This window comes from Lissotriton helveticus, chromosome 2_1 (assembly GCF_964261635.1).
Source record: "Lissotriton helveticus chromosome 2_1, aLisHel1.1, whole genome shotgun sequence".
Lineage (NCBI taxonomy): Eukaryota > Metazoa > Chordata > Amphibia > Caudata > Salamandridae > Lissotriton > Lissotriton helveticus.
In genome coordinates this window covers 2,074,118,030-2,074,144,570 of record NC_136059.1, presented here as the reverse complement: position 1 = coordinate 2,074,144,570, position 26,541 = coordinate 2,074,118,030, and the positions used below count along the sequence as shown (strand labels likewise).

The 26,541-nt window shown below is 46.2% G+C and overlaps 1 protein-coding gene across 2 annotated transcripts in view; it reads right to left on the bottom strand.

Annotated features, from left to right (window-relative positions):
• Positions 1 to 26,541, bottom strand: part of LOC144819045 (uncharacterized) — a 444,234-nt gene that overhangs the window by 228,610 nt on the left and 189,083 nt on the right. For both annotated transcript variants that reach the window (XM_078677028.1, XM_078677027.1), the window contains exon 5: positions 2,797 to 2,933. In XM_078677028.1, the coding sequence (XP_078533154.1) occupies positions 2,797 to 2,933 (137 nt within the window). The remainder of the gene's footprint in view (positions 1 to 2,796; positions 2,934 to 26,541) is intronic.

Genomic DNA, 26,541 nt, shown 5'->3' with positions numbered 1-26,541 from the left:
TGCGCTCGCTTCCCCAAAGGAAGTAGCTATATCGGCCAGGCTCTGGTTGATTCAGTTAAAAATTCTCCACTGAGCATATTTCTCTGAGACCCGGCTGCAACGAATGGGCTGTAGTGAGGATGGGCTTTGTAGAAAGGTGTGTGGTGCAAGAGGGACCTTCTTCCATACCCTTTGGGAATGTCCTGTGCTGCAGAAATACTGGAATCGGGTGGTTCGTTGCATGCAGGAGGTGTGGGGGGTGGTGTTGCGGCTGGAAGCGAAGAGATGCCTGCTAAGCATTTGGGAACCCACTGATCTGTCACCTCGTGGGAGGCTGTGGGTTACACTGGGCCGTGCCATAGCCAAAAGAAACATAGCAAGACAGTGGGGGGCAACGAGGCCTCCGAGACTAGGCACATGGAAGACTGACATGGACTTGGTGCATGCTCCAGGAGAAAACTGTGTATGTGGCACGTGGATGCCCGCGAAAATGGATTGAAATTTGGTCCAACTGGAATGAGTATAGAGGCAATATTTGTGATCCCCCTCCAATTGTCTCGGTTGACGAACAGCTCGCATTGTGAATTGATATGTGATGCACTGCTTGGATTATTTATGCACGAGAAATATTTCTTCTGCTTTGTGTCTCCTGATTTGCACATATGAATATACTGTATCATAACTGTGATGACCATCAAACTTTATCTCTGTTAATAAAAAGAATTATAAGAATTATAAAAAATAAATTAAAAAAAAGATTGAACTCAGACCCATTTGTTTGTATCAAAATTATTATTTAGTTATATTAATTTTCTAGAACCAAGCAAGCTGGAACAGGTAAGTGTAAATGGTACTTTTCAGGGCAGGTTGAACAATACAAGCAAGCTGAATGAAAATGTCTTTGTTACAGGTTTGTAAATCTTCACAATACAATGAAAATAACTGTTAGATTACTTTTAACTACTTTTCGGATTACTTTATGGATTACTTTTTCTGCTCGGTGTGATACCCTAGATGCGTCCAAGGAGATGCTTCAGCTGAGGACTGAGAAAAGCTTGGAGTCTCCGTCTAACAAGGGGAGTAGCTTGCTTTATGCTCAATTTCATTACTACTTTACATTGTGACCCTAGCCTCCTTACTCCCACCATCGAGGGCAATATACCTCCTCTCCTCAAGCAGATTTGAATCCAATTCTTCAAAGCTCAGTGAAGAGCAAATGGAGCGTCCTCACTGAGCAAACTCTACTGGCTACCGGTGAGGCAGAGAGTACAATTCAAAGCCCTATGTATAGCATTCAGGGCGCTTCATGCAATTGGCCCTGCCTCCCTCCAATCTAAATTTGCCTGGTACATCCCAGCTAGGCAGCTTCGCTCTTCTGAAGCCAAGCTGGCAGTGGTTCCCAGATTCAAAAAGATCAGATCCGGAGGCAGATCCTTCGACGTTGCAGCTGCCAAGCTTTGGAACGCGCTTCCAGCTGAAATTAGGCACATTTCTGAATTTCTGCCTTTTAGGAAAATGATTAAAACCTGGCTCTTTCCCAAAACAACTGTCTGATAAGCTCCCGTCCCTGATGTTTCTCACTTTCCTGCCCCATCGGATTCAGTCAGCGCCAGGATGCCTGCTATGGTGACAGTGCGCTTAATAAATGCTTAAAATAAATAAATAATAGTGTGTAGTTGCTTTCCTACTGGTTAGGCTCAAAAAGGCTTTGATACACATTCCCCAAACACAAATGGTGGCTTATATCCCTATTCAAACACAAGGAGATGATGGAAGGAGCACTGAAACTTTTCAGACACTCACCCCCAGTCACAGATCTGGGTTGAATCCATCTTCATTCTTTAGATCACTTCACCACCTCAGTTCAGACCCAGCTATATGCAAATTAGTCTTAATCATGTGCCTCATGGTAACAGCCCAGCGTGAACTACCAAGCCAGGTCTTCCCTGCACTGGAAACAAGAATCCTGGGACCAGTTTCTGGGTATCATCCTTTATCAGCCAGGCTAGTTTGAATCCAGTGGCCAAAGTGAGCAAGGGACAATTATGAATTCAACCCAGATTTGTGACTGGGGGTGAGAGTCTGAAAAGTTTCAGCGCTCCGTCCATCATCTCCTTGTGTTTGCTTTGTTCGCCCTAAGTTGGCAGGGTATGCCCAGACGTGGGTCCCTTGCTCACTTTGCCACTGGATTCAAGCTAGCCTGGTTGATGAGGGCTGTTAGCCCAAAACCGGTCCCCGGATGCTTGTTTGCAGTCCAGGGAAGACATGGCTTGGTAGTTCTGGCTGGACTGTTCCCATGAGGCACAGGGTCAAGACTGATTTGCATATAGCGATGTCTGAACTGGGGTGGCGAAGTGAGCTAAAGAACGATAATGGATTCAACCCAGATCTGTGACTGGGTGACTGTCAGAAAAGTTTCAGCGCTCCGTTCATTATCTCCATGTGTTTGCATAGATCCCTATTCCCCAGGTCAAACCCAATGTTACATGCCAGTGTGGAGGCTCCACCAGTCATTAATCTACAGGAGGAGTCCCTAGAAAGGTTGCTCAAGGCAGCAAAAAGGTTGCTATGCAGATATCATTGCATGCACCACAGTTCCTCAGTGTGTATCCATGACCTTCATCTTCAGGCAGAGTTATGTTATGTATCTGCCAATAAGCTGTCCGTCTAAGTTAATATACACAAGATAGTCCTTTGAAAAGGACGCACTCAGATCATTAGTGTATAGTGATTTAGGGGAGCACAGCATTCAACATTTCAATATTTTTACATTTTCATTCTGTTTTATGGACTATTCAACGTTTTCTTGCACATTACCTCTAAAATGATCCTCTGTTAGCTTTAATGAGGAGATCGCATCTAGAGCAGGATTTATATCAATTTCACTCGGTTTGAATTGTTGCGCTGCAACAGAAGTAGAGGACACATGGAGCAGCTCAATCTTGGTATTCATCCTAAAAAAAAAGCATAATAATGATACAATACAATCTCAATGCTTATATATAAGAAATATACTCAAAGTAGATTTGTTTCATGCCACATTAGCATGTTCAGTAGGACTAGAATGGCGGAGGAATCAATCTGCGTAAAAGAACACGCATTGGGATTACATATTCTTTTTAGAATGTCCTACTGTTTACCCATTCTGGTGGCATTATGGAAGGCAACCGTCTTTGCACCACTTAGCTCAGATGAGGACTATCTTGAGGTGGCATAATGAAACATACCACATTGGCCAGACCTCTGCATATATTTTCAATTTGCTTGGCTGCTAAAGTTTAGATCATGGCTTTTCCGGATGATTTCGGGCTAACCCACTCTAAAAAATGTAAATGGAGTGGAGACAACTGTGCCTCAAAATGTTACAACTAATAACATCCTGGTTCAAGTTAAAGTGTAACACCTTGTGTAGCACTAAAGCAGACAGCTCTCCTCATGCTGCACATAACTACGAATGCTGAAAAAATAAAGATTTAGGCAATACCTGAGCATACTCACACATATTGGGAAAGAATTACTATTTGGAAACGAAACACACTCCACTTCTTGGACTCTGTTCTAAGACTTTGGAACTGGACCCAAAAAACATATGGATATTGTGAAAAACATGCCAACTGTAACGCTGCATTTCTCATTTACATGATCACATGCCCTTGTAAGCTGAGGTACTTAGGAATGACCTGCAGGAAGGTAAAAATTTACACTGAAGAACATAGGTATGTTGCAAAAGAAAAACAACAGAGGCGGCCAATCACTAGATCACAACAGACCATACAATTGATGACTTGAAATGACCAGTGACTGAAAGTTTGATAACATCACAAGGAATCCAGAACAAGTATTGTTGGAAAGAGCAACTCTGGATCTATTGACTACGTACATATAGAAGGTATGAAAAATTATATCCCATGGATTTCCTTGAATACATACGGGAGGTGACCTGCAACACATTTTACCTCCTTTGGGGGTGACTACCCTTATCCTCACACATGGTACCAGAGTACTTGCTCATGTCGAAGTTAAATACAGGAAGTACTTCTAACTTTTGAAAAATAAGTTCACAGAGTACAACTCCAAAGCAAGTAGCAGTATGTCAAAAACTACCTTCCTGGAGAGTTGGATTACTTAGTTCTGTATCGTTAATTGTGTCAGATACGTTCTACACAGCAGGGTTGGAGTTTTTTTTTTTTAAGTCTTGCTCTATGCATTTCAACACAGGAGTGGCAGCTTTAAGGGGGAGAGCCTTGCCAGGGCTAAATTTGAGCCAGTGACTGCAGGTGGGGACACTGGTGCTCATTTTTAGGGATCAGCACTTCCTTCCTTCATTAGACTTTGACCCAGAGCAAGAGAAAAAAAACGGAAGAGAAAGATGGAAACACAGCGTCAAAGAAGAAACCAAATATGAAAAAGATGCTGAATTACTGGAATGAAGAGTTAGCGAGTGTACGGTGGTGAATGAAAGAGTCATGAGGTGGAATCAAGGCTATCTAGCCTTAAATTTCGGCACGTCCGTCATTAGTCTGCTCCGGCTGAGGGCTTCCGAAGAAAAACTTTAGGTATCAGCTGTAATTTTACAAATTGATAATCGAGTCAAATCCTGCCCTCCCTCAAGCTACCTCCTTTTTTCAGATGACACTGGACAGAAATTATATGGAGCTCGGAATAAAACAGCCATTCAAATGCCCTCTCTGCATTTCGGACTTCTACATAAAATATCAGAAAACGGAGCTCCATAAGCAAGAAGGTTCAAAATATTTACAGCGTATAGACGCTCCTCTGCTCGGGAGGACTACCTTCCTCGTGGCTGAACACACTCATTTCCCATGCCTGACTGATTCCAAGTAGGATGGCCCACTTAGGCACTGATTCTTTTGCCTGCACTTTGGAACATATATCTTTTCAAAAATAACAGCTGTGCAAAGTTTCCAACATTAAAATGTGCTTTTGGAGAATCCGATTCATGAGTTCCTGCTGTACCACGATAACTGGCAAACATACCTTTAACTGAGCAGCTGGATGGAATTTGCATTTAAAGCTGTTGGTCTAGGACGTACAAGATTAAAGGAGCGTCAGACCATGAGGTATCCCAGTTACCTGTGTCTAGCTAACAGGATGCCACAGATTTTGGAACGTGGGGGTTGGAAGGGAGCGACAGTTGATGGATATACCGTAACCGGTGGCAAGTGGTTGCCACCAGGTTGCTCTCTAATAAAAGGCTTACTTCACTTCTGTCATCTGCAAAGTTACTACGAATTGGCGACTAGGATGGGATTGTTAGATTTCATGTACGATGTGGAGTATTTGCCGGGGGAAAGAAATAAAATGGCAGATTATTTGAGTCATTCTCCTTTGCCTTTCTCATGTGAACACCAGAGATGTTTGGGAGGATTTCAGTGTAGCTGTAATCCTGGATAGCAGAGATGCTATAATGAAGGAAGAATGGGAGGTAGAATATCGGAAGGATGAAATACTATGTAGAGTGAAAAATGTAATCACTGTTGATTGGACAAACAAGTAAGATTTGCGGGAGGAATGCAGTCATTTGTGGGAGATCAAGGATGAGCCACCTCTTAGTGAGGAGGGTTATGTTTTTGGAGGAGACAGAACAGTACCCCGAAGGCATTGAGACTTAGAATTTTTTACATAAACCAGGACTGACATCTGGGTATTGTAAAATTGAAGAAAAGAGTGAAATCTGGGTATTGGTGGGCAGGCATAGACAGGGACATACAAGGATTTGTGAAGAATTGCCAAATTTGAGCCAATTCCGATAAAGCTCAGTCTGTGTTAAGAACGTCATTAGAAGACAGGAGGTGTCCCGAACATCCATGGGAGGATCGGAGTATAGATATTTTGGGTCCCATTCTAGATGGTTGGGGAAGTGCAAGTATGTCATTGTTGCAATTGGTCATTACTCCAAATGGTCAGAGATTGAAGTAGCCGGAACTGTTGACACCAAAACCATATGTGTTTGTGGGAAAACTGTTTTTAAGAAAGGGCATTCCAAAGTCCACATTGAGTGATAATGGACCACAGTTTATCTCAGAGTACTATGAAAGTTTCTTGAGTAGGAATGGTATCCTTGGGAAGAGAACCCCACTGTACCATCCATCTGACAATGGCGTGGTGGAGCGTTTCAATAGAGTGGTGATCTGGAGTGTTCAAGCATCTATTAATGCTGGTAAGGATTGGGTGTAGGAGTTTTACACCATTTGGGCTTTCAGAAGAACACCCACTGGAACAGGATACAGTCTGAGAGGAAGAGAACCTTTTACTAAGCACATTTCGGCTTGGGGTAATATGAGAATGTGCAGTATGTCGTTCCCTGCAGTTGTGAAATCCAATTTGAATAGGACGCAAAAACTGTACAAAACGTATTACGACAGGAAACATGGAGCGAAAGATGTATATTTGGCACAGGTGATTGGGTGAGAGTGAAAATGGACTACATCAAGTTTTCGAGACCTCTACAAGCAGAGAAAGTCTATGCAACATCTGCCCGCTTGAGTGACAAGAAAGTGTGGTATTTTAGGATGGCCAGATGCAATAGGATTGAGAGAGCGCAAACTGACCTAAATGTATGAGTGCATCACACTTACCTGTAGTAAGCACAAATCATGAGGAGAAATGCCATGAGTGCTAATAGTATCTGCAATTATATTCTGAATGTATAGCTAATGTAGAGATTTAAGTAGAAGTGGAACTAATACAGAAATGTGTGACACTATATGATTTTATTAGATGTGATTATTCCTGAATCCATGTCGTGTAGCTGTTAAAATGTAAGATGGCATGTGGTTAAACGCAGAATGTGGTAGGCCTCAGGGCCAGAGCTAGAAGGGAAGGGGAAGGTGTTTCTTTTCACGACATAGATTGTACTAATGTTTTGGTCATTGCATTAATGGGCCATGATTTATAGACGTGTTTACTGAATAATAGAATAAGAGTATTAACATGCTTTAATTAATGAAGAAGTTGAATGCTATAATCATTATGAGAAATATTGTAGGCCTGAAATGTTTTAACGTTGGTTTACACGTACATGTCTGGGCCAAGAAATGTTGCGAACCTTTTTGGAAGTCTATGAGAGTTGGGATCTTGGCTGCAGATGTCTGTCTGCAAGAGAAAAGGGGGAATCCAATTATAAATAAAATGAATAGAGGTCTGTTCAGGAGACGGCCCAGACATGGAGGAGGGTTCCGGAATGTTTAAGGGGTATCAGCGGGCCGGAGAAGAGTCTGAGAAGCAAGGTCAACTCCAACGTATGAGGCCCAATACAAAGCAGCATGGAAAAAGCCAGAAGCTACACCACGTGAGGGGCGTCTCACGAGGGGCGTCTCAAATGTTGTTGACTGTTTTGTATTAGGGACAGCACCCCTGGGTGGAGTTAGGGCAGATACCTGAGGACCCTTTAGAGAGCGGATGGGTAGGCAGAGAGGGGTCATGACTGGAGAACTATAGGTTTTCACCAAGAGACTAAGAGTGAGTGACTTCCCTTGGGGGTCATTCACTGCTGACACCTTTGTTAGGTTGGGATTTGGTTAAGTAGGGATACCATCTAGAGCAGGGTAGGGACAGCCTAACCTGTGCGTTTTTCCTCCAACTTAAATGAAGGAGAGATCTCAATATGCGTCAATGCTGATAGCTTTATTATTCCTAGAACTTGTGTTAGTAATTTCCGTTGCTCGTCTGAGGGCTTTCAGAGAGCACATGTATGTAGTTGGACCTGTGTATCTCGTGAATCTCATTCTGAGATGCCTGTATTTGCAGCTTATCCTAAGCTTACAATAAACTTTTGAAAGCTAGAAGTTGTTTGTGATCTTTGGGAGCGGAGTCTTTATTGGGTGAACTAACTTGGTAAGAGATGCACTTTCTTCCTCAAAGACAGGCAACAAAGGTTCAGTCGACCAGATCGAGGTTTAGATCAATAGTGATAAGGTATCGATCAAAATCTCGCCCTTCCAGTTGGTAGCTATAGAGGATGGTTGCCTTCTTGAGGACGGTGACCTAGGCCAGGTTAGCTTACCCCAAGGCCCCTAGAAATCGATGATCGGAAGAACCGCCCGCTGAAGAAGATCCGGATGACGTGAGACAGAAAAAGCAGCAGTATCGGTCGAGAGTGAGTATAAAGGGTTATGCGTGTTAGATTGCGGTGTTTTGTATTGTATCTATGTTGTAATGTCTGGCGGAGTTGAATGTCTGTAGAGTGACTGTGGAACAGGTTGTGAGCGCGCGCAACCGGTGGAAATCTTAAGTTCAAGGAGAGCTTAAGTGGTTCGGGTGTATCGGACACCCAGAGTAATTGTCAACTGGAGTGAAGGGGGTCATGAGGTACCATTGATCACCCGAAAGACCGAGATAGGGGGAACGTAAGAGTGAGTGCGTGAGTAACGGACGCTGGTCGGAGGTTACTGTGTGTGTAAACAACCTATCAGAGAGACGATAGACATTTCGTCAGTTGTGTTGACAATTACATATAGACTGTGGACGTACAGTCGAGGGAAGTGACCGCTTGGTCGGAAGTAGTCATTTTTCGGTGTATGAATGGGACGCATGCATGACCGGGAGACGAGTTGAGAAAGGAGGGGTGCTGCTGCGAAGCGGAGAAAAGTGACGTCAGGAAGTGTCGCGACGTGATTGGCCGACAGGAGAAAGACCGCGCTGTGATAGGCCAGCTAGCAAAGACGTCAGAAAGTGTCGCGACGTGATTGGCCGACCGGAGAAAGACCGCGCTGCGATAGGCCAAGTTAGCAAAGCCGCGTTAGGATTGGTGGATTGTCATCAGGAAGTAAACAGAGTAGCGAGGCTGGATATTGTGCGTATAATTATGAAGTGTTTTAAATGGCTGAGAGCGGTGTTTAAAAAAGAGAAGCGGGGATCGGAAGAAGGGGAAGAAGCCCCGCCGGAGGGTACGCCGGCTCGTTACATGGCAGTGAATGTTGGGTTGCATACGATCCTTTGGATATCAGAGTGGAGTAAGATTACGGAAGGAAATGAGGAACTGACGTTCCCGAAGTACGGGACGTTCAGATTAGAGGTGTTACATCGATTAAAATCAGTCATGACCTCAATGAGACCCTTGCCTAGACCGACCCAGTTTGAAGCTCTTGATGCATGGATTAGGGCAGCGCATGAAAAGAATATGAACAGACGACAAGAAAGGGTGAAACGATCGGTAAGGGCAGTGCAGGATGCCAGGTGGGATGCGGATGCTAAAAGATGGAGAGTGCATAACATGGAAGTAAATAAACTGTACCCGGTGTTAGAGGTGCCCGGAAATAAAAGCCCCCTAGAAGAAGATGATGAGAGCGAAACAGAGGACAGCCTGATAAACAGATTATTGACAGACAGGCCACCCCCGTATAATAGAGCAGGGGGGGAGGTCGAGCATAGTGAAAGAGAAAAGGGGGGCAATGCAGGGGAGCATGGACCGCTTCCCAGTTCAGAGTGGGATCCTGAGGCAAAGAAAGAGCTGTCCCAGCCTAGTCAGGTGCAACAGGTAGTCGGGAGGTTTGTGGTACAAAGAGCGCCGGAAACGGAGAGCGCCACATCCTACGCATTACCAGATGCACTACAGGTACCTGTTACCATAGGTCCTATAATATCGATATATGACCAAGAAAGAGCAAGAGGGGAAGAACGGGTACGGAAGGACAGAGAAAGAGCAGGGACGGCAAGGAGGAACGATACGATTAATTCCCCAAGTCAGATGCCGATACCAAGAGAGTGGAGCACCCCGATGCACACAGCAGGGGATCCAGGAGGGGACCCTGGGGGCCCTAGATGGCCAGTGGATCTGAGGGGATCTGGACGAAAATCCTTTCAAGAGCTAAATGAGTACATGAAGAAGTGGGATGAGGCAGTGGAGGCTCACAAGAGCATCATAGCTGCAGAAGCTGAAAGGGAAAGTCAGGACAGCAGAGCTCGGACTCACTGCGGGGCTGGGGAGAGCAACCCGGAGTGGGACGGGAGAGAGAGAGATAGTAGGGGAGTCACCCATTGGGCCCGGAGTGGGGATAGAACAGACCTGGAAAACGGGGGCCCCGGGAGTGGAGGGGTGGCGCGCCCAATACTCAGTGAAGGGGAGAGGAGAGCGCAAGAGTACAGAAACAGCTTTAAGTGTCCACACTGTGTGCCCGGCACCAGAGAACTGAATGGGAGTTGTGAGAGGTCGCATCATAGTCCCTGTGATGACGGAAATGAGCGCAGCCCAGGGAATATGGGGAACCAGGAAGGATCGTATCGGATACTGAGCGATACTAGGCAAAGGGAGAGTAGCGACCAGAGGGAAAATAACAGAGAGGCGTACGGTGAAAGGAGAGAAGAAGAAGAGAGTGGGCAGAGCAAGAGTGGGGGTAACAGGCCCGTGTTCCATCACCTTCCAAGATCGGATGGCCGAGCATGGGACCTGGAGAGATGGGAGCAAGGGAGAGCACTCATTAACTCTCCCGAGCCCAAACGTAGAGCTCGGAGTTGGGATGGTAGGGAGACCAGTGAGCCCCCTTCGAAAGACATATTGCGAGCTGAGATAAAAGCTAAGAGACTCGATGTCGCCAGCTTAAGGTCAGACCTGGATGACATGATAGATGGTACCCTGCCTTTAGAAAGAATAGAAATGTATGAGCAGGATGAAATACTGTATATGGCAAAGGACATCACTCGAAAAGCGAGAGCAATCCATGAGAAGTTAGTCGAACTAGCAGGCAAATATATGGTGGACCTGTCAAGAACCAAAGCATTACAGGGTAACCACAGGCTACATTACACAGATCGAGACCTAGATGAGAGGAGAACGATTGGGCTGAAAACGCACATAAGGGAACTGATCACTGGAATAAGGACATGGAGGGCACTAGATAAGTGGGAAGAGAGGTGGTCCAAGAAAGGGACCGTCAGGAGAAGCACGCTTGGTATGACACCAGGAAGGCTGCAGGGAATAGAAGCATACCCTTTGCGTGAAGTCGCCAATGGGAACTATGTGCATGTCCCTTGGAGTAGGGGAGATTTAGCTGCTTTTACCACCTCCTTCCCCAAATTGCGGGAAAACCCAGTGGAGTGGTACAAGCAAGTCGAGAGATTTGTAAAAATCTCAAAGGTCCTATGGATAGATCTGAACACGCTGTTCGACATTGTAGTACCAGGAGATCTGTGGACAGCATGCAAGGTTAGCGCTGAGTGGCCCACAACGGAGCCGGAGAGAGATGCTAAGACTAATGGGCCGTCCGAGATTGTGATGGCAAAATTCGAGAGAGTGATGACTTGGCTGAAAGAGAAAGTGCCAATGCAAGACATAGATTGGGTCAGAATAGACCGAACCAGACAGGAACCCAAAGAGACCGTCCACGAATATTACGAGAGATTGCTGAAGGCGTTTAAACAGTATAGCGGCCTGGATGTAATGGATCCAAAAGACATAGGGCAATTCGTGTCCAAGTTCGTCCTGGGACTGAGACCGGATATTAGTTTAATGATTCAGCAACACTCGATTTGTTGGCAAAATAAACCCCTAGACGAAATACTGAGGTATGCCAGGTACTGCTGTGATGAGATAGACTCCAAGGCTAAGAAACTAAAAGAAAAGTTGATGGTGGTACAGATGCAGGCAGCAGGAAAGGGGGGACAGCAGCAACAGCAGCAAGGAATAGGTACAGGAGGAAAGAAGCAGTACAGTCAGAACAAGGGCAATGAGGAGAGTTCCACCTTTAGACCCAGATTAGACATAGCTGCCTTGAAGAAAACGACTAGGTGCCACCAGTGTAACGAGGTGGGGCATTGGAAACGCGAGTGTCCCTACAATGTAGAGATAGGAGAACAAGAGATAGAGGAGGAAGAGGTCCAGAGCGCGCCTACAAGAGGGGTGACGCCATACCAGGGAAAGGTGCTCAAAGGGGGGGGGCTCCTCCCCGAGCCCAGTTCCCGCAACCTCCTCGAGTAGGGACTATGGGTAAGACCTATAGACAGATGCCCCTGTTTGTAGAAGGAGAAGAGTGCTATTATGTGGACCCATTAACCGGACAGAGAGTGGAAAGAGAAGACTGCACCCTCGGGGCAGCCTTGGAGGTGGACCAGAGGGGACCCTATGTCGAAGCAGAAGTAGCAGGGTGCCCCACGACATTTCTGGTGGACACAGGAGCCACTAGGTCCACGATCAGATCAGCTGCAGTTCCAGACCTGCCCATGTCTGGAGAGACCATACAAGTGGTGGGGGTCGCAAACAGGAGAATAACCAGCCAATTGACAGAACCGGTACAGGTGAAAATAGGGAAGTACAGCGATGAGCACCAGTTTGTGGTTTGCGATTCAAGTCCTGTGTGTCTGCTAGGGAGAGACCTGTTGTGTAAATTGAATTGTACTATATACTGTACACCTCAGGGAGTGGAGGTATTGACCAATGATGATGACGCAGACTTCAAAGTTGCAAACTCAAGAATATGCGTGGAGCTGTACCCTACTTTGACAGTAGATGAGCTCCCCTGGGACTTGAGAGAGACAGTGGCACCAGAAGTATGGGATTTCACTGGGGAAGAGATAGGATTGGTCAAAGGGGTGGACCCAGTGAAAATTGTAGTGAAACCGCATGCTGAGTTCCCAAGAACACCCCAATATAAATTGACTCCAGAAACGATTGCAGGCATAAAACCCGTGATCGAGTCCATGATTAAACAGGGAATACTGAAAGAAATCGTGGGTAGTCCATGCAACTCCCCGATTATGGGTCTGCAGAAACCAAATGGGAAATTTCGGATAGTGCAGGACCTCCGAAAGATTAATAACATAGTCGTTTCGTGTTGTCCAGTGGTGCCGAATCCATCAGTGATACTGTTTCAGATTCCATTCCAAGCTGAGTGGTTCACTGTGATCGATCTTTGTCAGGCTTTCTTTTCGATCCCTCTGGACGAAGAAAGCCATTTTCTTTTCGCATTTAAGCTGGAAGGTCGCGTCCTAACATGGTGTCGCATTCCTCAGGGGTATACAGAGAGCCCATCGATCTTTAACCAGCTTTTGAAGAAAAATCTTGAAAGTCTAGTGCTGCCCCAGAAGTCAGTTCTGGTCCAGTACATAGACGACCTCCTCGTGGCGTCAGAAACAGAAGAAGCTTGCAGGGAGGACTCCATTGCTTTGTTAAATCACCTAGCTGCCAATGGGCACAAGGTGTCCCCGGGAAAATTGCAGTACTGCCTGACAGAGGTGCAGTACTTGGGACACAGAATAGAGAAAGGCAAACGAAAGGTGTCACCAGACAGGATAGAGGCGATCATGAAAATGAATGCGCCTAAGACACAGAGAGAGGTCAGGATGTTCCTAGGGATGGTGGGTTATTGCCGACAGTGGATCGCGAACTTTTCACTGAAAGCAAAGCCCTTGCAAAAACTGACGCACAAGGAGGTGAGCGATCCGGTACCATGGGACAAAGACTGTTTGATGGCATTCCTACAGCTGCGAGAGGACCTGTGTCGTGCTCCGGCATTGGGAATGCCTGATTACAATAAACCATTTTTGCTTTACTGTTGTGAGAGAGAAGGTTGCGCGTTGTCTGTGTTAGTCCAAATCCATGGGAATGCCCGCAGACCAGTTGCTTATTTCTCGGCTACTTTAGACCCAGTAGCCGCAGCGTTGCCCGGATGTCTCAAATCCGTTGCTGCAACGGGTGTCAGCATTGAAAGATGTGAAAATATCGTCATGGGGCACCCGTTAGAGGTGTGCGTGCCCCATTCTGTTGAACTGTTGATGACCAGGACCAAAACACAGCATCTGACCAACAGCAGGCTCACGCGCTATGAGCAAGTTATTCTTGCTGCAGAGAATGTGACCCTCAGGAGATGCTCTGTTTTGAACCCTGCCACCTTGATGCCACTCCCAAATGATATCGAGGATGATGATGAATGTACAGACCATGACTGCCTCGATGTGACTGAACTATGCACCAAACCCAGACCCGACATCGTAGATGAGCCACTGACCGACCCAGACGAAATTTTCTTTGTCGATGGCTCATGTGTAAGAGACGAAGTTGGGCAGTTGAGAGCAGCTTATGCTGTTTGTACAATTACTGGAGTTGTGGAAGCTGGGTGCCTGGAAGGAGTACACTCCGCTCAGGTAGCCGAGATTATTGCCTTGACACGTGCTTGCTTGGCAAGCAATCAAATTCGAGTCACCATATACACCGACAGCCAATATGGTTATGGGGTGGTTCATGATTACGGGCAGTTATGGTCTCAAAGAGGGTTCATGACCTCTTCAGGCTCTCCCATTCGCAATGGAGAGTTTGTGCGCCTGTTGTTAGAGGCGTTGCAATGCCCAGCAGGTATCGCAGTTGTAAAGTGCACCGCACATACCAGAAATGAGGACTTCGTTTCGAAAGGCAATAGATATGCTGATGAAGTTGCGCGGTATTGCGCGGAGCAAGGGTACTCTTTCACAGAGGTGGAAGTGGGTGGAATAAATGTAAGGACTGAATTAGCCATGATATTGGAAACTGTTGATACTTGGGATGAACTGTCAAACATGCAAGAAAATGCTCCTGATTTTGAAAAAGAAACATGGGAAAAGGCAGGATGTGTAATGGGTGAGTCCCATTTTTGGGTCTCAGCAGACGGCAGAGCAGTGTTGCCCAATGAGATGGTGAGTCCAATGGCCAGACTCATACATGGTCCCGTACACTTAGGGAGAGATGCTATGCTGAGAGTGTTTAGACAGACCTGGTACAATCCTAAGTTTAGAATAGCAGCAGAAGCAGTGTGCCAGCGTTGTGTGACCTGTCAGCAGCTGAACGTAGGAAAAAGAACACCAGTTGCACTGAGTCACATAGGAAGGTCTGGAGGTCCATTCAATCGAATGCAGATAGATTTCATTGAAATGCCGAGGTGCAACCGCCTCCGCTATGTCCTGGTGGTTGTTTGTGTATTCTCCAGATGGGTTGAGGCATACCCTACACGTAGGTGCGACACCCTCACAGTGGCCAAGTTACTGCTTAGGGAACTCATTCCGCGCTTCGGGGTGCCGGCCTTTTTGGAATCAGATAGGGGAACGCATTTCAACAGCGAGCTTGTGAAGATGATTTGTGCGGCTCTGAACATAGATCAGAAATTGCATTGCAGTTACCGACCAGAAGCCTCAGGAATTGTGGAGCAGATCAATGGCACGATCAAGGCCAGAATTGCAAAAGTGTGTTCCTCAACGACCCTGAGTTGGCCTGACGCCCTGCCATTGGTCCTCATGAGCCTTCGTAGTACCCCAGACAGAAGAACGGGGTTGTCACCACATGAGGTGTTAATGGGGAGAGCAATGAGGCTGCCATCTGTCCCAACTACTGCACTGTTAAATATCACAGATGATATGATCCTGGACTATTGTAAGGGGCTGTCTGACGCCATTCGTTCTGTGTCCCTTCAGGTGCAGGCTGCCGAGGTTCCATCGTGCCAGGGCCCGTGCCATGACCTGTACCCTGGGGACTGGGTCCTGGTGAAAAAACATGTGAGAAGAAGCTGCCTGGATGTTCGTTGGCGTGGGCCCTTCCAGATCATCCTGATCACGAACACGGCTGTGAAGGTGGGAGGCCTGCCCAATTGGATCCACGCGTCACATACGCGAAGGGTTCCAGCACCTCTGGAAGAAACAGCTCCTCTCTCGGATAGACGTCCGACAGAGGACCGAGAAGCCATAGAGGGGGCTAGCCAAGCTGTAGAGGTGCCAGCGGAAGCAGGGAACGAGTCTGACCAAGCTGAGGACGGTCAGTACAACAGCGAAACAGACGACGCTACAGAAGGAGAAAGTAGCTGGGAGTACGAGTCAGACACTGACAGGTCTGACAGAGAGCGAGAACAGACAAGAAGGAGAAGGAGTAGAAGGGCACGTGGAGAAGCTAATTGGCCGCAAAGAAGGAGCTCTAGCTTGAGGTCAACTCCAGAGATAACCCTTCCTCCGATATCAGAAGACTCAGACCCGGAAGAAGGTGTTCAGGGCGCTGAAGCACCGGACCGAAGAAGGTCAAGAAGAGTGCGTGTGCCTAGCAGAAGATACTCCACCCCTGAGTGGACATATCTGGCGACAAATGTCTGTGAAACAGGAGACAGGGAGGATCCGAGCGGTGGTGGTGTCCAGTTCTGAGCCCATCGTCACCGTGGAAATACGACTGTTGGTACCCGGAGTCGAACAAGAAGGGTCACTAACATTCATGCTCCCCAGACCTCCCCGCCTCAGCAAGTTAAAACATATGTTTCTCTCAGAATTGCAATTCCCCGACTTTGGTACAACGATAACAGCCCATGAAGAGCACAATCTTCGTTTGGAAATACTGAACTTTGCTATCGAAGCTGCAGGCACAAACCTGATAGTAGATGCTTAAAGGACTTTGTAAATAAAGCGAGCAGAAAAAGAAGATTACCTAGCGCCCAGGAAGCAGAGAATATTAGGGAACTTCCCTTGAGTTGATGGAGAAGGGCTAGGGTTGTCTTTATTGAACTGTTAAAGGACTTTTGCGAAGAAGGTTGTCAGCTTCCAGTTGTGTGGATTCTAAAGACAAAAGGATTAAAAAGAGACTGTAAAGGAACGAGAAGAAAAGAACTTTTTGCTAAGATAAGAGAGAGCCATATTGTCTGACGAAATGGAAGCCGGCACCCAGAACCGCAGAGCTAAATGTATAATAGGTACACTAATAGTAGGAGTGATAATATTGATAGCTTTAGTGGTAACAATTTCTTATGTAAAGGGACATGAGGAAGAGGCGAAGGTAACTGATGTGAAATCTGTAGAAACGCTTACACCCACTGTTGCTGGTGAGAAAAGGGAAAACACTCAAGAGAAAGCGTTATTAGCTGCAGAAGCCCGCAGGTTACACGTAGATGAGTCCCAAGGAGACTTTAGGTCAAATGCTTATGCTAAACTCTTATATGAATACGTGGATGCCATGGAGGTTAAGGACTGTTACGTCTGCATGCAGTTGCCGGCGTCTGTAGATGAAGGCATTAGATATCATCACCTCCCGCTGACATATGGCATTACATGTAGCTTATTGCTTAGTATATTTTATGAGAGAGATAGTTTTGAATACTATTTCTCCAACTATGATTCAGTGTTGCCAGAAGTCCCAAATTATAAGCAGATGAACAAATGGGACTACTGGAAGAGTGAAGACAGATTGGCCAAGTTCTTCATTCCTTGGATTACCTTAGATACTTCACATGCCCGTAGAAATAACCTGACATGCAAAGTGTCAGAAGTCGAGAAGAAGTTCATAGGGCAGGTGGATGATCGTTACAGGAGACAAAAGATTTTGAAAAAATCAGGACAATGGAAAACAGATTGGACCGAGGAAGAGAAGGCACACAAGAGAAAGGGTAGTAGTGGTCCAATAGCTTTAGATAAGACGCAGAGAGGAAAGCTATGTCTTCACCGAGCTAAAACGTATTATGAAAATGTATACGTGGGAGAAGTCGACTGTGAACATGCTTTCAATATAGAGTACTATACTAAAGATTTCCTGAAGGGAATGCAAGTGATTCCAAATGTGTATTTTGTATGTGGAAGAAATGCCTACGTGAGACTACCTGACAACTGGTATGGATCATGTTACCTAGCAATTGTCTTCCCCAAAATATATCATGCACAAGACTTAGAGATCATCGAGGGCAAGACATCATCGAGGGGAAGGAGAGATGTAGGAGATGCAGAAATGGTTGGAGATGTCTTTGGAGCTATGTTCCCTCTTTTGGGACTAATCCTTAATGATGTTAAAATTAGACGACTGGCAACAGTCGTCGACAGGTTGTCTGCCAGCACTGCTCAGTCCTTAATGCTGGTAGAAGGAGAGATGCAATCGATAAGGGCTATGGTTCTTCAGAACCGTCTTGCGTTAGACGTCCTACTAGCAAAAGAGGGCGGAGTCTGTAAGGCTTTGAAGGTCCAGGAATGTTGTACTTACATTCCAGACAATTCAAAGCCCCTTGAGAAAGTTATTAGGAACATAACTGATATTCACAAGGAGATCGAAGACTTGAGTAGAGAAAATGTCTGGGAAAAGGTGGGCCACGGAATGAGTGAAGTTGGAGGGTGGATTTCCACCCTAGGCAAAAGCTTTGTGTGGTATATGCTAAAACCTATCATCATAATATTGATCTGTGGGATCGTATTGTGGGGGTTGGTGAGGGTATTCAAATGGTACAGAGCAAAAAGGTCAGAAAGGGCCCAAAGAGAGCAGCTGCAGAGATTGGCTGCCATACAAGATAATCAGTACAGGAGTCTGAGGGCTCTGGAAGCGCAGAGACAAGTTATGCTAGCAATAACTGCAGTTTAAATGTTAGTGATGACCCCGAGAGGTCATCAAAGGGGGGAACTGAGAGAGCGCAAACTGACCTAAATGTATGAGTGCATCACACTTACCTGTAGTAAGCACAAATCATGAGGAGAAATGCCATGAGTGCTAATAGTATCTGCAATTATATTCTGAATGTATAGCTAATGTAGAGATTTAAGTAGAAGTGGAACTAATACAGAAATGTGTGACACTATATGATTTTATTAGATGTGATTATTCCTGAATCCATGTCGTGTAGCTGTTAAAATGTAAGATGGCATGTGGTTAAACGCAGAATGTGGTAGGCCTCAGGGCCAGAGCTAGAAGGGAAGGGGAAGGTGTTTCTTTTCACGACATAGATTGTACTAATGTTTTGGTCATTGCATTAATGGGCCATGATTTATAGACGTGTTTACTGAATAATAGAATAAGAGTATTAACATGCTTTAATTAATGAAGAAGTTGAATGCTATAATCATTATGAGAAATATTGTAGGCCTGAAATGTTTTAACGTTGGTTTACACGTACATGTCTGGGCCAAGAAATGTTGCGAACCTTTTTGGAAGTCTATGAGAGTTGGGATCTTGGCTGCAGATGTCTGTCTGCAAGAGAAAAGGGGGAATCCAATTATAAATAAAATGAATAGAGGTCTGTTCAGGAGACGGCCCAGACATGGAGGAGGGTTCCGGAATGTTTAAGGGGTATCAGCGGGCCGGAGAAGAGTCTGAGAAGCAAGGTCAACTCCAACGTATGAGGCCCAATACAAAGCAGCATGGAAAAAGCCAGAAGCTACACCACGTGAGGGGCGTCTCACGAGGGGCGTCTCAAATGTTGTTGACTGTTTTGTTTTAGGGACAGCACCCCTGGGTGGAGTTAGGGCAGATACCTGAGGACCCTTTAGAGAGCGGATGGGTAGGCAGAGAGGGGTCATGACTGGAGAACTATAGGTTTTCACCAAGAGACTAAGAGTGAGTGACTTCCCTTGGGGGTCATTCACTGCTGACACCTTTGTTAGGTTGGGATTTGGTTAAGTAGGGATACCATCTAGAGCAGGGTAGGGACAGCCTAACCTGTGCGTTTTTCCTCCAACTTAAATGAAGGAGAGATCTCAATATGCGTCAATGCTGATAGCTTTATTATTCCTAGAACTTGTGTTAGTAATTTCCGTTGCTCGTCTGAGGGCTTTCAGAGAGCACATGTATGTAGTTGGACCTGTGTATCTCGTGAATCTCATTCTGAGATGCCTGTATTTGCAGCTTATCCTAAGCTTACAATAAACTTTTGAAAGCTAGAAGTTGTTTGTGATCTTTGGGAGCGGAGTCTTTATTGGGTGAACTAACTTGGTAAGAGATGCACTTTCTTCCTCAAAGACAGGCAACAAAGGTTCAGTCGACCAGATCGAGGTTTAGATCAATAGTGATAAGGTATCGATCAAAATCTCGCCCTTCCAGGATTTTTGATTGAAAAGTTGCTGGGCAAGACAACAATCCTTCATTCATGGATTGGATGTGGTAGAAGGTGACAAATGCAAAGAGGGAGATAACGGCTTCCGCGTTGGGGGAAGAGAGTGGAAGTTATGGAGGTGAAGCCTATGGTTCTGTGTCTGAGTCTGTGGTCCGGAGTAATGGTGTAAATGCGACACACGTGGGTTGACCTATAGTACTACCCAAGAAATGTGATAATTTCGTAATGAAAATATGATGGGGGAAAAAAGGGTGTGTGGGTCGTTTTCATGCTTATGGCATTTCAATGTGCATTGTATGGGTATAGTACTTTATCTTGTATACCTTGTTATTGAATCTTGGGGTTACATCTTTGATGACAGCTTAAAGGGATGTGTTTCTTCCCATTCTCAGCCAAGTGACACAGTACTTCCTATTTTGTTATTATTTAGTGCCAATCTATGTAGAGTATACTTTATGTTATGTTGTAATCTTTGTCGGTTGGGTAAAGAAGGGAGATGTGGTATCCTGGTTACCTGTGTATAGGTAACTGGATGACATAGATTCTGAAACGTGTGGGTTGGAAGCTTGCTCTAATAAGTAAAAGTCGTCTGCGTGGTTCCTACATGCCGCACCCTCCTCCGAACAAACCCCTCTGTCTCTCTAGATTCTACAGCATTTTCTTTATTCCAAGGCATGACTCCAACGGTTATTAACGTGATGTTGCATCAACATGTGAAGCATCCACCCATCTCCAGATATTACTGCAATCCAGTCAACCACAGTCTCCATTAGGAATCAGAAAAGTGAAATCTGCCAGTATCGCAGTGTCCTAAACCTCCTGCCTATCAAATATTATTCATTGATAGCTTCCATCATATTTCGTAAAGGGCTCACTTTTCCCCGTGATTGGCACGACTTCAAACTACCACTTCCAGATCTCAGAACCTGGAATGTTTTTTTCCAAAGAGATGCACCGCTTCTCAAGTACTGACAATTTCGCTTCAATAATGGAATTCATATTATTGAATTTGTATTCGTTTTCCTTTGTCACAGGCAAGATAAACTCGTTTTGTAGTGCCAACAATAATGTACAGTTTTCATTAGTGGTACTCTCCTGCCACCGTGTGGTAATCCACGTGCCTCCGATATTCATATTATCTTTATGTGCAAATAAATGACTGTTCGATCAACGGATGGCTGGCTGCAAAGAGGGCCAGCAAAAAAAGAGTATCCTATGGGTACCAGAAGTAACCAGGTTCTTCGACACTACAAAGAACACTTTGTGGAACACCGCTTACAGCTTCCTTTGAACAAGGACGACTGTGTAAGAACATAGGGTTTATGGAAACTGGGGTTCGTTACTCAAGCCCGCTACAATTCAGTTTCCTCTAAAATGGCATTTCCTGCAATAAAACAGGAGAAATTACCATTTATTTTTTCAATTTTAACGGCGCAAAACTGACGCGCAGTGTAATTAAGGGCAACGCAATCATGTAACCAGCAAAGCAGAAAAAAGCCTAGTACTTTAAATGCGGTACAAAAGGGGGTGGTGATGGACGGAGCATCTGAATCAATCAAACACTCACACCCAGTCAAAAGATCTGGGTTTAATCCATCACCGTTCTTTAGCCTACTCTGCCACCCCAGTTCAGACATGGCTATATGCAAATCAGTCTGACCCTGTGCCTCATGGGAACAGTCCAGCCCGAACTGCCAAGCCATGTCTTCCCTGGACCGGAAACAAGCTTCCGAGGACCGTTTTTTCTGGCATTCCAGCCGTCTTCAGCCCGGCTTGCTTGAATCCAGTGGCAAAGTGAACAAGGGACTCACGTCTGAGCATACCCTGCCACACTTATGGTGGCCAAAAGCAGTACAAAAGGGGGTGGTGATGGACGGAGCATCTGAATCAATCAAACACTCACCTAAGTGTGGCAGGGTATACTCAGACGTGAGTCCCTTGTTCACTTGGCCACTGGATTCAAGATAGCCTGGCTGATGAGGATTATGAATCCGAAACCGGTCCCAGGATGCTTGTTTCCGGTCCAGGGAAGACATGGCTTGGCAGTTCGGGCTGGACTGTTCCCATAAGGCACAGGGTCAGACTGATTTGCATATAGCCATGTCTGAACTGGGGTGGCTGAGTGAACTAAAGAATGGTGATGGATTAAACCCAGATCAGTTGACTGGGGGTGAGTGTTTGATTTGTTCAAGCGCTCCGTCCATCATCCCCTTTTGTATCGCTTTGTTTGCCCTAAGTGTGGCAGGGTATACTCAGACGTGAGTCCCTTGTTCACTTGGCCACTGAGTTCAAGATAGCCTGGCTGATGAGGATTATGAATCCGAAACCGGTCCCAAGATGCTTGTTTCCGGTCCAGGGAAGACATGGCTTGGCAGTTCGGGCTGGACTGTTCCCATAAGGCACAGGGTCAGACTGATTTGCATATAGCCATGTCTGAACTGGGGTGGCTGAGTGAACTAAAGAATGGTGATGGATTAAACCCAGATCAGTTGACTGGGGGTGAGTGTTTGATTTGTTCAAGCGCTCCGTCCATCATCCCCTTTTGTATCGCTTTGTTCGCCCTAAGTGTGGCAGGGTATACTCAGACGTGAGTCCCTTGTTCACTTGGCCACTGGATTCAAGATAGCCTGGCTGATGAGGATTATAAATCCGAAACCGGTCCCAGGATGCTTGTTTCCGGTCCAGGGAAGACATGGCTTGGCAGTTCGGGCTGGACTGTTCCCATAAGGCACAGGGTCAGACTGATTTGCATATAGCCATGTCTGAACTGGGGTGGCTGAGTGAACTAAAGAATGGTGATGGAATAAACCCAGATCAGTTGACTGGGGGTGAGTGTTTGATTTGTTCAAGCGCTCCGTCCATCATCCCCTTTTGTATCGCTTAGTACTTTAAATGGGCAGCAACTTGGTACCATGGTCATCGATTCACCAGAGTGCCAGGGGTAGCGGAAGTAACATTACGCATACATTAACGTCAGTGAGATAACAGGAAATTATGTCACATGACCTTGACCCATAGAAGCTGCACAATGAATATACCACAACAGTTACTAACCGGAATAACTGTCTAGTTTAGATACCACCTGCATTTTAATTTGAATGCGGACATTATCTGCTAAGTAAATAAACATTAGGATTTTGTTCATTCGTTTGGATACAGAACACCACAAAACATAGAACAACACTAGAGACCAAAATTATTTCTACCACAAACGGCAATGCTGCAATGGCTCCCGTATGTACACCAAAAAGACAATCTGTGCCGATACATCACAGGAAAACGCTTGAAATGAGATAGACGTAGCTGTTATGTTCACCCATACTAACCTATATGGACCATATATTGAATGTGAACTGTGCTATTTGGTCACAGTATATCCCTTATCTGTGTTAACCCGTTTTGAGTTATGGTGATCACTTTAACGGGGCTGGCGCTGTTGATGAGCACAAAGGTGATGGATCCGTTCAAAAAGATATTTTTAATGCATTCATAATAATACAAAATTATACGTTAAAATACTTTTTATTGCATTTTTAAAAATTCAAAATGAAGAATCCTCTGCCAAATTTATTTTATAGAAGGTGATTCCTGTCTCAGCAGAAGAAAATAAACAGCACTCATCAAGCAGACGGTGTACCTTCGGTTTTGGGCCTGACTGCCTGAGCAGACTGAGGCCAGGGGTTCGCAGTGGCTGAGGTCCAATGGAAAAGCGTGGCGACCTCTTTAAGTACCTGGACTTCTTCAATCAGAATGAAAAAGTACTGGCACTTCTCAACAGCACACAGTCACTCTGAGATAGAGTGGTTGCACTTCCTTATTTCAAGTACAGCCAGGAATCAACCAAAACACGGAGAAAGAGCAATCTGTGCCAGAAGTCAACCAACACACAGAGAAAGAGCAATCTGTGCCAGGAGTCAACCAACACACGGAGAAAGAGCAATCTGTGCCAGGAGTCAACCAACACACGGAGAAAGAGCAATCTGTGCCAGGAGTCAACCAACACACGGAGAAAGAGCAATCTGTGCCAGGAGTCAACCAACACACGGAGAAAGAGCAGTCTGTGCCAGGAGTCAACCAACACACGGAGAAAGAGCAGTCTGTGCAAGGTGTCAACCAACACACGGAGAAAGAGCAGTCTGTGCCAGGAGTCAACCAACAAACGGAGAAAGAGCAATCTGTGCCAGGAGTCAACCAACACACGGAGAAAGAGCAGTCTGTGCCAGGAGTCAACCAACACACAGAGAAAGAGTAGTCTGTGCCAGGTGTCAACCAACACAGAGAAAGAGCAATCTGTGCCAGGAGTCAACCAACACACGGAGAAAGAGCAATCTGTGCCAGGAGTCAACCAACACACGGAGAAAGAGCAATCTGTGCCAGGAGTCAACCAACACACGGAGAAAGAGCAGTCTGTGCCAGGAGTCAACCAACACACAGAGAAAGAGCAGTCTGTGCAAGGTGTCAACCAACACACGGAGAAAGAGCAGTCTGTGCCAGGAGTCAACCAACAAACGGAGAAAGAGCAATCTGTGCCAGGAGTCAACCAACACACGGAGAAAGAGCAATCTGTGCCAGGAGTCAACCAACACACGGAGAAAGAGCAGTCTGTGCCAGGAGTCAACCAACACACAGAGAAAGAGTAGTCTGTGCCAGGTGTCAACCAACACACAGAGAAAGAGCAGTCTGTGCCAGGAGTCAACCAACACACAGAGAAAGAGCAGTCAGTGCCAGGAGTCAACCAACACACAGAGAAAGAGCAATCTGTGCTAGGAGTCAACCAACACACAGAGAAAGAGCAGTCTGTGCAAGGTGTCAACCAACACACGGAGAAAGAGCAGTCTGTGCTAGGAGTCAACCAACACACAGAGAAAGAGCAGTCTGTGCAAGGTGTCAACCAACACACGGAGAAAGAGCAGTCTGTGCCAGGAGTCAACCAACAAACGGAGAAAGAGCAATCTGTGCCAGGAGTCAACCAACACACGGAGAAAGAGCAATCTGTGCCAGGAGTCAACCAACACACGCAGAAAGAGCAATCTGTGCCAGGAGTCAACCAACACACGGAGAAAGAGCAGTCTGTGCCAGGAGTCAACCAACACACAGAGAAAGAGCAGTCTGTGCCAGGTGTCAACCAACACACAGAGAAAGAGCAGTCTGTGCCAGGAGTCAACCAACACACAGAGAAAGAGCAGTCTGTGCCAGGAGTCAACCAACACACAGAGAAAGAGCAATCTGTGCTAGGAGTCAACCAACACAGGGAGAAAGAGCAATCTGTGCCAAGAGTCAACCAATACACGGAGAAAGAGCAATCTGTGCCAAGAGTCAACCAACACACGGAGAAAGAGCAATCTGTGCCAGGAGTCAACCAACACACAGAGAAAGAGCAGTCTGTGCCAGGTGTCAACCAACACACGGAGAAAGAGCAGTCTGTGCCAGGAGTCAACCAACACACGGAGAAAGAGCAGTCTGTGCCAGGAGTCAACCAACACACGGAGAAAGAGCAATCTGTGCCAGGAGTCAACCAACACACGGAGAAAGAGCAGTCTGTGCCAGGAGTCAACCAACACACAGAGAAAGAGCAGTCTGTGCCAGGTGTCAACCAACACACGGAGAAAGAGCAGTCTGTGCCAGGTGTCAACCAACACACGGAGAAAGAGCAGTCTGTGCCAGGAGTCAACCAACACACGGAGAAAGAGCAATCTGTGCCAGGAGTCAACCAACACACAGAGAAAGAGCAGTCTGTGCCAGGAGTCAACCAACACACAGAGAAAGTGCAATCTGTGCCAGGAGTCAACCAACACACGGAGAAAGAGCAGTCTGTGCCAGGAGTCAACCAACACACTGAGAAAGAGCAATCTGTGCCAGGAGTCAACTAACACACGGAGAAAGAGCAATCTGTGCCAGGAGTCAACCAACACACGGAGAAAGAGCAGTCTGTGCCAGGAGTCAACCAACACACGGAGAAAGAGCAGTCTGTGCCAGGCGTCAACCAACACACAGAGAAAGTGCAATCTGTGCCAGGAGTCAACCAACACACGGAGAAAGAGCAGTCTGTGCCAGGAGTCAACCAACACACGGAGAAAGAGCAGTCTGTGCCAGGAGTCAACCAACACACGGAGAAAGAGCAATCTGTGCCAGGAGTCAACCAACACACAGAGAAAGAGCAGTCTGTGCCAGGAGTCAACCAACACACAGAGAAAGTGCAATCTGTGCCAGGAGTCAACCAACACACAGAGAAAGAGCAGTCTGTGCCAGGAGTCAACCAACACACGGAGAAAGAGCAATCTGTGCCAGGAGTCAACCAACACACAGAGAAAGAGCAATCTGTGCTAGGAGTCAACCAACACAGGGAGAAAGAGCAATCTGTGCCAAGAGTAAACCAACACACAGAGAAAGAGCAATCTGTCCTGAACACATACTAGAGAAGGTTCCCAGCTTAGATGCAAGGAGAGGCGTCTGCAAAGCAAACCGTGTTACCATGAGATTTGCGAATAGTGCACAAGATCAACTAACGAGCGATCGCCAAAAAGGAAGGACCCGCCGGGCCAATTCCGTGAAATCCTAGACTAAGCGTCGCAGCCTAGTGCCAGGCCATGGACGCGCTTGGCCTTCAATGGCAGCCCGTGGAATGCCATTCTTAAATATGAAACACAGCGCCACTGACGAAGGCCATAGTTCGGTTGTATCGCTGCGTTTGGAATTCCTGATAATTACACAATTGTGTATCCTGCAATCCATTATATGCAGGTTTTCTGTAGTCCAGTTTAGATTTAACCAGGACCCTAACCACCGTTACTCTGTTGCAGTCGAA